This window comes from Anguilla anguilla, chromosome 17 (genome assembly GCF_013347855.1).
Source record: "Anguilla anguilla isolate fAngAng1 chromosome 17, fAngAng1.pri, whole genome shotgun sequence".
Taxonomy (NCBI): Eukaryota; Metazoa; Chordata; class Actinopteri; order Anguilliformes; family Anguillidae; genus Anguilla; species Anguilla anguilla.
The window spans coordinates 15990301-16003710 of NC_049217.1; the positions used below are offsets into that span (position 1 = coordinate 15990301).

Genomic DNA, 13410 nt, shown 5'->3' on the forward strand with positions numbered 1-13410 from the left:
TCTCAGTACAAACGAAAATGGCTTTGTCTCTTAGAAAACCTTTGCCATTGGGGTGTTTAAACTTCTATAGCTTCCAATAAACGTTTAGTCAAATTCAGGTTCTACTCCTCTCCTTCCTTTTGGAAAGATCGGAGTGTTCTCTTCAGTTCAGAAAGTACATAGATTTTATCCACCCATCCATCCATTCTCTAACCGCTTAGTCCAAGTCAGGGTCACGGTGGCAAAAGGGCAAGCAGAAGATTTTATGATTTTAATAAATATTTTATTTCAGACAGAATAAGAAAATGCATGTCATGTCAAAAACAATGTTTAAAATCAGTCCATGTTAATTAATTTTATTAGCATTTTATTAGAGTTTTGACTCAATTGAACTGCGCGACATTTCGCGATCTCAATATGTACAACTGGGTGGTGTCTGAGCCCTGAACTACTATTGGTGGGGGAGGAGTTTTCATCGGCCTCCGCCATTGCCCGCTCCGCCTCCGGCCCCGCCCCCTGTCTGATCTTGAGCTCCTGACATCATCAGGAAGAGAACCAGGGGCACGATGTACATCCACTGAGAGGAGGAAGAGAGGGAGGGAGGGAGAGGGAGGGAGGGACAGAGAGGGAGAGAGAGAGGGAGGGAGGGACAGAGAGGGAGAGAGAGAGGGAGGGAGGGACAAAAAAGAAAACATTTTATTAAGTGTCCTTTTAAATGCAGCACACACTTGAATATAGGTATACACATGCTGTGACAAACAGTTGAACACGTGAATTTGCTAATTTCATCACTTATCGTCAATTTATGACAAATTAAAAAGTGTTTCAATAATCCAGATTAGGATTAGAATTAGTACTAGTGCTAATCAATCGCCCATTTTATTAAGGATGGTCAATCTTGTGTTATGGTTCACACCATCTACTGACAGGAAGGATTCTCATAGAAAGAGAGAAAGTGAGAAAGGGTGGCTCTCCAACAGAGAGAGAGCGAGAGAGAGACTAATATTGTGTGAAACTGTGAGTATGAGAGATGGGGTGTGAAAGGATGGTGTGCTGAAGGTTCCCAGGGCCCTGCTCAGACTCTCCCAGGCTTCTGATCTGATCTGAGGCCTGTTTCTGATCTGAGCTGTAGGCCTGTTTCTGATCTGAGCTGTAGGCCGGTTTCTGATCTGAGCTGTAGGCCGGTTTCTGATCTGAGCTGTAGGCCGGTTTCTGATCCACTACTTTATCTCACCAACAGTCATGCATGGCTTAATGGGAGCTATAAATGCAGGAGAAATGCTGTGGGAACTGGGTCTCTGAAGAAGTCCACTTGAGGGAAACCGACAGAGTGGAGAGCAGTAGCAAGTGCTGGGTCAGATGGAAACGACTCCCCTGCACATTCCAGCTGCGCCCGTTAAAGCACAATTTTAAACGCCCTTTCGGGTGTGAGGTCACAAATTAAAACGTTCCAAACTGAGATTGGGCGGCAGTGTAGTATAATGACTAAAGGGGTTGGTCTTGTAACCTGAAGGTCGCAGGTTCAATTCCCCAGTAGGACACTGCCGTTGTACCCTTGAGCAAAAGGTACTTAACCTGCATTGCTCCAGTATATATCCAGCTCTATCATAGGATACAATGTAATTCGCTCTGGATAAGAGCGTCTGCTAAATGCCTGTAATGCAATGTAATGTAATGGAATGGAATATTCTGAACTGAACATTCCGTTGCCGATGCAACAATCACAGTGTTCTAGAACACACTGACTCAGAATTCTGAAAGCCTGCTCTTCAAAAGGGCTAAATTAACCACACGGCTGGATCCTGTCGCTACGCCCCTGGGCACAGGAAGTGCGGCTCGGTTCAGTGGACGTATGTGTGGGCAGTGACTAACACCACACATACCGAAGAATATGACATCATCGCCTCCAGCTGACCCAGACTCCCGAGTGCCATGAAAGAGTGGAGTTGAGACGCACGGACAGAGAGACAGACACACACACACACACACACACACACATGCATGCGCAGTGCGCTACACAAGCACAGTAACACACAAATGCGCCGGTGAATGAGTGGAGTGGGTGACAGTACTTGAAATAAATGGGAATCAGTTCTGCTCTCTGTCTCCCCCTGCTGGGGGCTGTGCCGAACTGGTGGCCATGAGGAACACTGCGCCTCCCAGAATCAAATACCACTGAAACACAGCACAGTGCAGCACCGGTTACACAGCCATGTAGCACAACACAGCACAGCAGCACAACACAGCACAAATAGCACAGCCACACAGCACAGTGCAGCACCAGTTACACAGCCATGCCCACAACATAGCACAGCCACACAGTACAGCCAAACAGCACAACACAGCACAGACAAATAGCACAACACAGCACAGCCAAACAGCACAACACAGCACAGACAAATAGCACAACACAGCCACACAGCACAACACAGCACTGAGAAATAGCGCAACACAGCCCAGCGACACAGCACAGTGCAGCACCAGTTACACAGCCATGTAGCACAACCAAATAGCACAACATAGCCCAGCCACACAGCACAGCCCAACAGCACAACACAGCACAGACAAATAGCACAAAACAGCACAGCCAAACAGCACAACACAGCACAGACAAATAGCACAACACAGCACAGCCACACAGCACAACACAGCAGACAAATAGCACAACACAGCACAGCCACACAGCACAACACAGCCCAGCGACACAGCACAGTGCAGCACCAGTTACACAGCCTTGTAGCACAACCAAATAGCACAACATAGCCCAGCCACACAGTGCAGCCAAACAGATTTTGAGATGTCCAGCGTTCCAAAGACACAGCATTCCATGGGCTAGCACGACCACTGGCCGCACACACAACAGCTCAGCCACAAACAACAGCACAGCCACACAGCACACCATAGCACAGCCACACACAACAGCACAGCCACACAGCACAACATAGCTACACACAACAGCACAGCCACACAGCATGGCCATAAACAGCAAAACACACACAAGCACACAGCACAGGCACATTAAACAGTCACAGTGCACAGCAGTTATACACATCAGCACTGCCTCCCTTAAACACACCAAAACTCCACAGATCATCAGTGCAGCCATTAACACAAGTATAACACAGTGACAACACAACAGGGTCCAATCTTTCGCTGACAGGATTCTCATAGTGTGTCAGCCAGCCTTACCTGTCGCGAGTTCTCTGGGGAGTTCTCGTTCATACGGCGCACAAACTCGGCTAGGAGTTAACCTTCACGTTATCAAACAAGGTCAATACTGCCCGCGATACAGTGAACAGCAGGACCGTACCAGCTATCGCTCTGCACTGGCTAATCTATTTGTTTAAGCCTTCAGAGTTAAAGGACAAAGTCACCCAAAAAATCTATTACCGTCTGCAGATGGTACTGCAAACTCCCAGAGCACAAAACACACGATGATGTAGGCGAAAACCACAAGTATATCGGCATCGGTTTTTACTGCAACTCAGTAATTATATATTTATGATTTCAAAATGAATCATCTATACTTGTGCAGGTACTTCTGAATCAATATGTTTCTACCTGTTGAACTTTACCTCGAGGAAATGGATAGCTAAAGCTCCCCTACTTCATTGCAAAGATGCGATGAGATGAGCTTTTGGTGAAGTGCCTTCTGGGAATTGTAGTTTGATGGCACACCGGGAGAGTTTCGCCAAGCAAAACATAGCTTAAGAAATGTTCCCACGGGCCCCATGGTTTCCACAATGCGGAGAAGGTGGCCTGAATCCGCAAATTCCATATCTAATTGGGTAATTAATACAGACCGATTCATCTGGAAAATCCTTCTGTATTTCACTGAGACGTGTTTGACGGGACGGACTGCGTGAAACTGCGCATCACGACGTTGTGAAACGCCATGCACGATGATGCATTCCGCAGATGCACGCCAAGCAACCTCGTATTTTTAACCATCATAAATCTCCTGATGTCAGCATCCTCCGAGCTCACAGAGTTCAGACTGCTACACGAGTTTTCAAGAGAAAAAAGTGTGAGCCGTGAGCCAATTTACATTAGAGCTGACTGTTACATTTAAACATCTGGTAACTAAATGTGTCACTGTTTAAAACAGTTTTTATAACACATCCACACAGGCCTGCAAGTCTACTGTGTAAGCACTGCAAACTGCAACAGTGTAACTACACAACACCCAGAGGAGCACCGCAAACAACAACGTGTAGCCTAACTATACAACACCCACAGGAGCACTGCACACTGCAACAGCATAACTACTTAACACCCACAGGAGCACTGCAAACAGCAATGTGTAACTACACAGCACCCAGAGAAGCACTGCACACTGCAACAGCGTAACTACAGAAAGCAGACAGGTTAACTAGGAGGCATTGGCCTGAATTAAATCAACATTTTCCAGTTTGCCAGGTCAGACATCTCTGAATATAGCTTCCCCCCCCCTCCCCCCCAAAAAAAACCAATGAACAAAACTTGGGGGGGGGGGGGTGTTGAGCAAATTCAAGCCACTGATTTGGAAAAGACACATCACAGACAGGGAGAGAGAGAGTGGTGTTAAAGCTAAATGTTATTAAATGGTGTTAAGTGGTGTTATATCTTAAGTGGTGCTGAAGCTAAGTATTGTAAAAGCTAAGTGGTGTTAAGGCAAAGTGTTAATCAAGCTAAGTGTAATTCAAGCTAAGTTTGTTAAAGCTAAGTGGTGTGAAAGCTAAGTGGTGTTCAGCCTTCGTGTTATTCAGGCTAAGCGGCTTTGAAGCTAAGTGGTGTTAAAGCTAAGTGGCTTTGAAGCTAAATGTGGTTCAAGCCAAATGGCGTTTAAGTGAAGCGGTTTTAAAGCTAAGTGGTGGAAATGAAAAAGAGCCGATGCATTGTGGTGGGAGAGGAGGAGAAGAGTGGAGCGGGGAAGAGTTGGGGAGCCCCGGAGCCCGGGGAATGGCAGCAGGAATGGGGGCGTGGTCACTCACGTATTTGGCAAAGAAGGACTTCTGCTCCTGGGGGTTCTTCCCCTTCTTCTCCATTTCCTGCTCCATGCGCTCGATGAAGAGGGCCGTCTCAGGCCTAGAGGAGGGAGAAACACCGGCGGCTTCAGAATCCCAGGGTTGACCAATCAGAGGCTAATATACGACCCTTCCATACGAGCCACACAGAACAAAGTCACATGGTCCTGCACGCTTGTTCTCTTAGATGTGGCACATTGGCCAGTTCACATCGTGCCATTTCCCAAGCCTGTCAAAGACTCCCCAGGAGCGGGGGGTCGGGGAAAGCTGGAGAACAGGTTTTTGAATAACGGAAAGAGTAGAACTGTATCACCTCACCTTATATTTAAAGGGTGAAGAAATATGCCTTTAACAACCACATAAACTCCTCTACTGATGACAGAGATTGGAGAATACAGGTATGAGGCAACAGTTCAGTTCGGCAAAATACTTTCACAACCAGGGTAAAGAAAACTACAAATGAGTCTAAAACTGAGAAAATAAAAAAAAATAAAAAAATAAAAAAAACATTTGGTATGGTCCCGGCAGTACGGTGGCGAATGCTACAGTGAAGACAGACACAGGCCCAGTTTGTCTATTTTTGCAACCTCTGGAAAGGAAGCGGTTTGTGAGCTTCCTGTAGGCTGTTTTCAGCAGGCTTCACACAGCGTTGCGGCAGCTTGAATGACCGTCTCCAACCGACGGCCCTTGAAAAACGAGGTCACAACTTGTCAGAAGAAGTGGGTCAATTAGCAAAGGGCCCGGAGGGTTGCGCTCTCCCGCGTTAGCGTCAACCTGGGGAGGTTCAAAGCAAGCGTGCGAGCCCGACAGGTAAGAACATAATTAACAAAGACTCCTCAGTGAAACTGACAGAAACCCAAGAAAACCTCACAAAACAAAATGAGATAAAAAAAAACACAGATATCATTCTAACAAACACGTTTCTGATTGGTGCAGACAGGGGGCAGCAGAGAGAGAGAGCGAGAGAGAGAGAGAGAGTAACTCACGCGGGGGCGTTCACGGGTCCCATGATGCTCAGCGTGGTGTTGAACGCTTCCAGGTCGACTTCGTCCTCCACCTCCGCCCCGTGGCACGCCCCCGGTATGGTCACGATGGAGACCCCGATGAGGTAACCCATTACGTCAGTGTGGAGCGTGATGACATCACTGAGGTGGGACTCCACCATTGAGCACTACGAGTCAGGGAGGGAATTCAGAAGAGTGGTTCATTTATGGGTAAGGGAGAACGTAATTTCAAAAACTTACCATCTCACCACAGCCCCTTAGCCCATACTAAAATGGCAGAAAACAGAATCTATAGAATGGTTCATTACTCTCCGACCTAGCCTATGCTTACGGTGTGAACTGCACTTAATGTGTTCATGGCTATGAATAACCATTCCATAATGAGTACTCTACCTTATCGGACCCACTTATTGTACATCGTTTTTGGTTAAAAGCATCTGCCAAATAAATGTAATGCAATGTAATGGTTCGTGAAATTACAATTATGAAATGAAATGACTCACATTAGAGACTCTAAACCTATCTCAGCTCATACAGTGCCCTCCAAAAGTACAGAGACAAAAACTCAAAATTAGTATTCTCTACTTTTGTCTTACATTCATCTTTTGATCTGAAATATGAATATCTTGAACATACAGCTAAAATAGACTGTCCAACTACTTTTGGAGGGCACTGTATGTAAACATTATGCAGGTGTTAAGAAGGTGTACATTTTTCACATTGAATATTGATGGATTTCCAGCCAGTAAGTCTTGTACACTAAAATGTACTTCTGCCTCACCAGTTAATGGTTCATAACCCTGCAAACTACGTGTCTATTGCAACCTTATTTCCTCTAAAATCATACAAATGAATATTATAGACCCAAATAGATTAACTATGAAACATATCTTCAGATGTTTCTATAGGACTGAGGGGAAATTTTACTCTCCGTCCACCAACGTTTGAGGCTTTGCGCCATTTGATGAGAAAGTGAATGACGATAATGGAAGAAGGCTATGACAGCGTCCTTGTTAATGAGTGAGCGGATATATGGGACCTTGAAGAGAAGCACGTACCGCTCGGACGAAAGCAGAGAGGAAGCCGTCGCTTTGCCGGTCAGTCTGTCTGTCCGCCTGCAAGGACATCCTGGGCACTCTGATCCTGTACAGCCCGTCCACTGCTGCCACCTCCTGGAGACCAGAGGGAAGGCAGGTGCCATTTTAAGTGTATATCCTCACTTTTTCAGTAACGCTGGATTTGGCGACATCTGCGCTGACTGGTGCTCGCAAAAGTTTGTTTTCACACTCCAAATACCAGAGTTCCATTCGAAACAAAGCTGCTGCTAGGAACACATGGGGCCTCATCCACAAAACGTGTACGATCACATTCGATTGTAAACTGTGTGTAAGAACGTTTGCAGGAAGATCTTGCCATTCATCATTTTTTTCTTATTTGTTCCTTCCAGTTTCCTTATGCTAATCAAATGAACTAGATTATGCATAACATTTGCAAACAGTCAGCAATCAACATCTCTGCATGTGTCAAATCTAATACTGGTTTTTCGTAGGGACATTTTTAAAAACAAAAGTAAAAATAATTAAAGAAACGTTTTGTAAATGAGGCACAATGAGTGCTGATTTTTCTTAGAAGGTAATTCAGTGGTAGCGTATTTTGGAGAAAGAACTGCCTAGACAACTAATGATGTTGTCTGTCAAGGTAATATCGTGAAACATCAAGATCAAGATTTTAAAGATGCTGTTAGATTTGACGTGCTTGCTCTTTCACAGTCGGCATGCAAGTTCCTGTGTGTGCATCATCACATTTGAAGGCGCGATGGGATTGTCACACCCAACACCACCAGTGGAAAATAGCATATAGAGAAGCAATTACAGAACGCAAACAGATTGAATCAATATTACTACAAAAATGCCTGCTTGAAAAGGTATAAAACAAGCCATTATTAAAAAAATAAGGATTAACTTAACTTTAAACAAATAAAATGATACAACTTATTATTAGACAGTGTTTAAACTCTTGTCTTACACTTGTGGAAATGGAAGACATTGCAACATACTGTAAATATGTGAGCTTTTCGGAAAATATAAAATTTCAGAGCAATGTTTATTTTTTTAAGAATACTGTAATATCTGAAAGTGGCAAAAATGAGTAAAATTTGCCCATACACTGTTAAGTAACATCTTTTTTGATCATCAGAGCACATTTAATATGAATATACAGCAGTGTACTCCAGTTCTCTGTGAGTACTGAAGTTCTGGGATTGCATGTTTAACCTCATTAACAGTCAGATTTCATAACTGAGAATTCGAGATTGCGACTGCGGGCTGAGGGGTGGGAGAACATGATGGCGGACCCCCTCTGCAGTACCTTTGTGGACCCCCTGTTGAAAACCCATGATGCAATGCATTCATCAAACTAACAATTTTAAGAGGTGTTCACAGCATGCACGTTCACCACAGAGCAATATAGCTTCAAAAATGCACATAAAAAAAGCTTAATGGTCAGGGATTTAAAAGCCAAATTGTATGTGCCGGTCATGTCCCCCAATAAGAGGTGGCGGCTCTTGGTTAATCAGGAAATACTAATTTTCAGACCCAGTTTGTCTAGGCGTGCTGGACAGCCTCTCCTGTACCAGCTGTATAGAGCTGTTAATGTGTGCTCTCATGAGAGAGCATGGACCAATCAGCTCATCTCTGTGACCTTTATGATCCAATGAGCTGTGTGATGCAAGTTATTTCTGATTGGATGAGCAGGCAGATTCAGTGAGACTGCAGCTCAGTGTGACGCAACAGAAAATGATCAATACACACACACGTGCAGACACACATACACACAAGCACAAAAAATAGACAGACAGACAGACACACATACACACACACACACACGAATGCGCGCACACACACACGCACACACAGACAGACACAAGCACACACACACACATGCATGCACACACACAAATACTCACATGCACGCACGCACACATGCACACACCTTGAGCATGTTTCTGTCCTCCTCTGACAGCTGGGCTTGAGAGAGAGAGACTGTCGTCTCCCTGCCCCCCTTCAGAACCATAACTCCCCGCTCTCTGAACCGTGGAGAATCATCTGCGGAGGGAGAGGACACACAAGGGCCATGACGCTAAAACATCCTATGGTATCGACTTAACAGTGCACAAGTACACTTTAAAAAACAATTACGGGGAAGACAGCAGACACTGGACAAATGGTACTCACCTAGTTCGAATGAATGCTCTACAGTTATAGAGAAACCCGTGTCGGTGTCAAGTCCATCTCCTGTCTGAAGGGACACGACACAATTTACACCGGCTACATATCACCAAGTCAATGGCTTTTACAGCAGGCTAACAAACGAACAAGGACACCCAACATGCTAGGCGGGCTCCGTTACAAATGTGCAACGAATTCAACAGAAATGTAATTAAAGCTAGCGCAAATAGCTAGCTAACGTTATACTACTGAAGCTGTAGACGGTTAGATGATGAACGTTGTAGCTCTGAAGCGTTCACTGCGTGAATACAGTCACAGCTAGGATGATAGCTCACTTGGCACAGTCACTAGCCGGCAGAGGGCTAGCTAAGCTCACAACAAAAAATAGGCATTAGGAATAATGAAAGTGATTTGCATTTACTAAATAACAGACAATGTACACCGCGAACTTCCTCCATCTTGCTAGCAAGTAAGCTAGCTATAGCAATGCAACAGCACCAGCTCACTAGCAGGTCGATGGCTATAGCGTCACATTTCCGGAAAACATAACATAAAGTATAAAAATATAGAATTTTCAACCAACGGGGAAAAATATGTCAGGCTTCACTCACCCTTCTACCATTGTTACAGCTCACAAACTGAACAGTTAATAAATTAATGGCCAATAATATTGAAAGAACGAGGTTAGCTGACCACACAGCTGCCATTTTGTCTGATGGGACTAGCAGCAATGCGTGACGGGAAAAATTTTTACAGTCTCTGGACTAGTCTCAAAAAAAAAAAAAAAAACCTGGACTGGAATTTTAAATAAAACTGGAATGGACTCAAAAAAAAAAAAAAAAAACCTGGACTGGATTTTTAAAAAAAAACTGGACTGGACTCGAAAAAAAAAACCTGGACTGGATTTTTGAAAAAAAAAACTGGACTGGACTCAAAAAAAAACCTGGACTGGATTTTTGAAAAAAACTGGACTGGACTCGAAAAAAAAACCTGAACTGGATTTTTTTTTTTAAAACTGGACTGAATTTTAAAAAAAAACCTGGACTGGAGTTTTGAAAAAAAACTGGACTGGACTCGAAAAAAAAACCTGAACTGGAATTTATTTTTAAAAACTGGACTGAATTTTAAAAAAAAACCTGGACTGGAGTTTTGAAAAAAAACTGGACTGGACTCGGGGGAAAAAACCTGGACTGGATTTAAAAAAAAAAAACTGGACTGGACCTCTCTGATATAAGCCCAATGTATAACTAACCACACTACAGAAGAGTGACAAGATCGGCATATAAAATGTAATTACACAGCCTAGTATCGATTAATTTGGAAACAACCACTGTAAATTGATAAAAACATAAAGAAATAAAGTACACATTTGATTGAATTATTCAGTAAAGTAGTATTTTTTAGTTATACCTTGACTGTAAATCCAAAAAACAAAAAATGGTTCAATACTACAAAACGTTTGTAGAACATTTTTTAAAACTATTTGAACATTTGCTTTCTATAAGCTGTGAATTTTCGCAGTAACCTAAAATAAAGTTCAGGACTGAAAAAAGACACTAGGATTTAACTGCAAGTCAAAGTTTAGGAAAATGCAATCGAATCCAACCCAGAGTCATTTCAAACACAAGTCTTTGATCAGACACTGGTGTAGCTCTCAATCAGCACTTGATCTGAGCACCTGGAAATAACCTGACTAATAAAAAAGGAAACATACTTCTTTGAACGGTAAATGATAATCACTATTCAAGTGTCTTTTTATGTTTTATCTTATTTTAAAACTTTTTTTTTTTTTTTAGTTGTGAAGCGCATTGGATTGTAGGCCTGTGTACAAAATGTGCTGTATAAACGAAGACTGACTGATTGGGGGATTGATTGATAAGACAGAAGGAACTGTCATCAAGCACAACACAGAATTCTTAGCAAACGGCAAGAAACTCCGTTCATTTTAGCATTATAGCATCAAGTAAGCAGCTCAGATGATTGTCTTTGCAAAGACTGTCGGTTTTAATGAATTGAAAATATTCACAGAATATTTCCCAATGTAAGGACATGTGCCTTACCAATATCACCTCTTATAGGGTTTTCGAACTTTTTCAGTGACCATAGATAAGGATATTAGGCCCCCACCCCTCAACCACCGTCCCCCCTCACCCTGAGGGTGGCCCTGGCTACAGCTGGTGATGTCTTCTCATCTTACAGCACTCTTATGTCCTGAGCTCCCCATTTTGGCTGAGATTCCTGCCATGTGGCTTCTTCACCAATATAGATCAAGCCACAGTGACATTTAAATGAGTAAAAAATGGAATCGAAATTACAGTTTAAAAAAAAAAATTTTTTAAACCCTTTTAAAATGTTTTATGGCCTGTATTCAATCAACAGTTGTCCTCATCCAATCAGCATTTACCCAAAATGAAGGCGGCAACGCATACTGTAGATCCGGCGCATTTAAATTTTCTCTTTCCGTGTTCGAATAAAGGCTTTATACAGCCTTGGGACTGCCACTTGTTTGTCATCTTTACTTTTTTAAAATTAGAATTAATTTAATTTTGACTGGAAAACTAAATCCTTTTTGCAACATTTTCCCTTAATTTGCCATAAGCAAACACAACTGTTACACTTTTTCTTCACAAATTCAATTTGGCATGTTAGTTTAATGCTTTTTAACTCACCAAACTGTGTTTGTGGAAAAAAAAAAAATTCTTGCTTACAGTCATTAGTCAAAGTTAAGGGCAAATGTTGATTGAATCCCAGCCAATGGACACATTTTCTGCTGGTCCTATTTTTCTGATTACCCATGCCATTTAGCCAAGTAGACTTGGTTTTCGTGATAATAGTACAGAGGGATATGGAAAATCACCCAGATTTTTCTGTCTCCACAGGTGTCCCCAAATTCTTCATTTTCAGACAGAAGATGCCAATGGCATTTAATCACCTTTGAGATTTCTTTTTGATTAGAAGAATTAAAACATGGAATTTTCCGTTCAACTGTCTGCTTTTTTAATCTCCTTAGATACACTGTTCTGTCCAAAGTCATTGCATTTCTGAAGAAAAAAAATTATCATTTGCTTTATACATTCATTAGGAGCTAATGCTATCCTCCAAATCCGTACGAAAACAGAGTTTCTTAAATGTAGGTGAAATTTTGCTCCTTCAGTCGATTTTATTAGTGTTTTGCTGCCATGTTGTCAGGATATTTGTCAGCCACAGGGAAATAGCTTGAAAATGTATTGCGCTTGAAGCACACCATGAGAAGCTTTGTGTACAACGCCCACTGCTGGCATAAACTGGAATTTTAATTTTGCTTTGAAAATTCATTTACTCCACCACAAGATGTCACCCTAGGTCAACTTGTTCAGTTAGTCTCCTATTTGAAATGCCATTTTTTTGTGTGTAGTGGGGATCAGTCCTAACATAAACAAAACAGGCAGAAACAACTTTAGTCTGGCTGCAGATTTAACTGCTGTTCAGCACAGCTAGTTTGGGTTGTGTTTGCTGACAGGAAAGCAGAACCTAGACCGGAATTAGGTGTAGTTAGATTGGGGAAATAAAACAAGACTGAAGCAGTACTGATGCCATTTGATCAACCTCTCAAACACTCCAAATTTTTTGTGTTCAAAAATGTTATCCCCCCTTTATACTGGTGCAAAACCCCCCTACCTGACAACTAAGAACCACACACCCTTTAAAACCAGAATAGGAAACCCCAATTTCCCCTCCTCACCTCAAATCTCCACCTAAGAAATAATCTTCAGTGCCTTGTTTTTCTTTTAGAACTTTATAAAGTGGGGAAGGAAGGGACCATTCTAGGAGATGTCCATAACAATTTTCATCTTACAGTATGTTTTATATATATTTAAAAAACTACCGTTTGGTTTCAGACACGTGGGAATTCACTATAAAACATGCAAATGATGTACAGTAACATGCAATTTTAAGGACATGTCATTATTAAACAATTCTTTGGTTTATTTATTTATGTATTTTACCTATTCCAGTAACTAATAAATCAATCTCAGAACACAGGCTTTTATTCCCCTTCTGTTGACTTTTCTATCTGGTGCTAAGCCCAGAACGAAGTTTATGTTTTGTTGTTGTTCTTAGCGTAAAATGTGCAGAGTTCTCTTTCCCTCTGATGAAAATTAGCTCTTTGGGTAATGCAAAATGCCCTCAGGTGTCTGTGAATCTCCGGGTGAC

The 13410-nt window shown here is 42.5% G+C and overlaps 1 protein-coding gene across 2 annotated transcripts; it reads right to left on the reverse strand.

The window, feature by feature from the left end:
- Positions 1–319: 319 nt before the first annotated feature.
- Positions 320–9962, reverse strand: emc10 (ER membrane protein complex subunit 10). 2 transcript variants are annotated; one of them, XM_035396995.1, is made up of 8 exons: positions 9828–9962; positions 9223–9286; positions 8981–9093; positions 7048–7161; positions 5972–6156; positions 4953–5046; positions 2052–2154; positions 320–556 (listed from the first exon to the last, which is right to left on the reverse strand). In XM_035396995.1, exons 1-7 carry the CDS (start codon positions 9921–9923, stop codon positions 2068–2070), a joined length of 753 nt encoding a protein of 250 aa, XP_035252886.1. In that variant the 5' UTR covers positions 9924–9962; the 3' UTR covers positions 320–556; positions 2052–2067. The 2 variants fall into 2 exon arrangements, with proteins under 2 accessions (XP_035252886.1, XP_035252885.1); XM_035396994.1 differs by lacking the exon at positions 2052–2154 and having other exon boundaries at positions 325–556.
- Positions 9963–13410: the final 3448 nt, after the last annotated feature.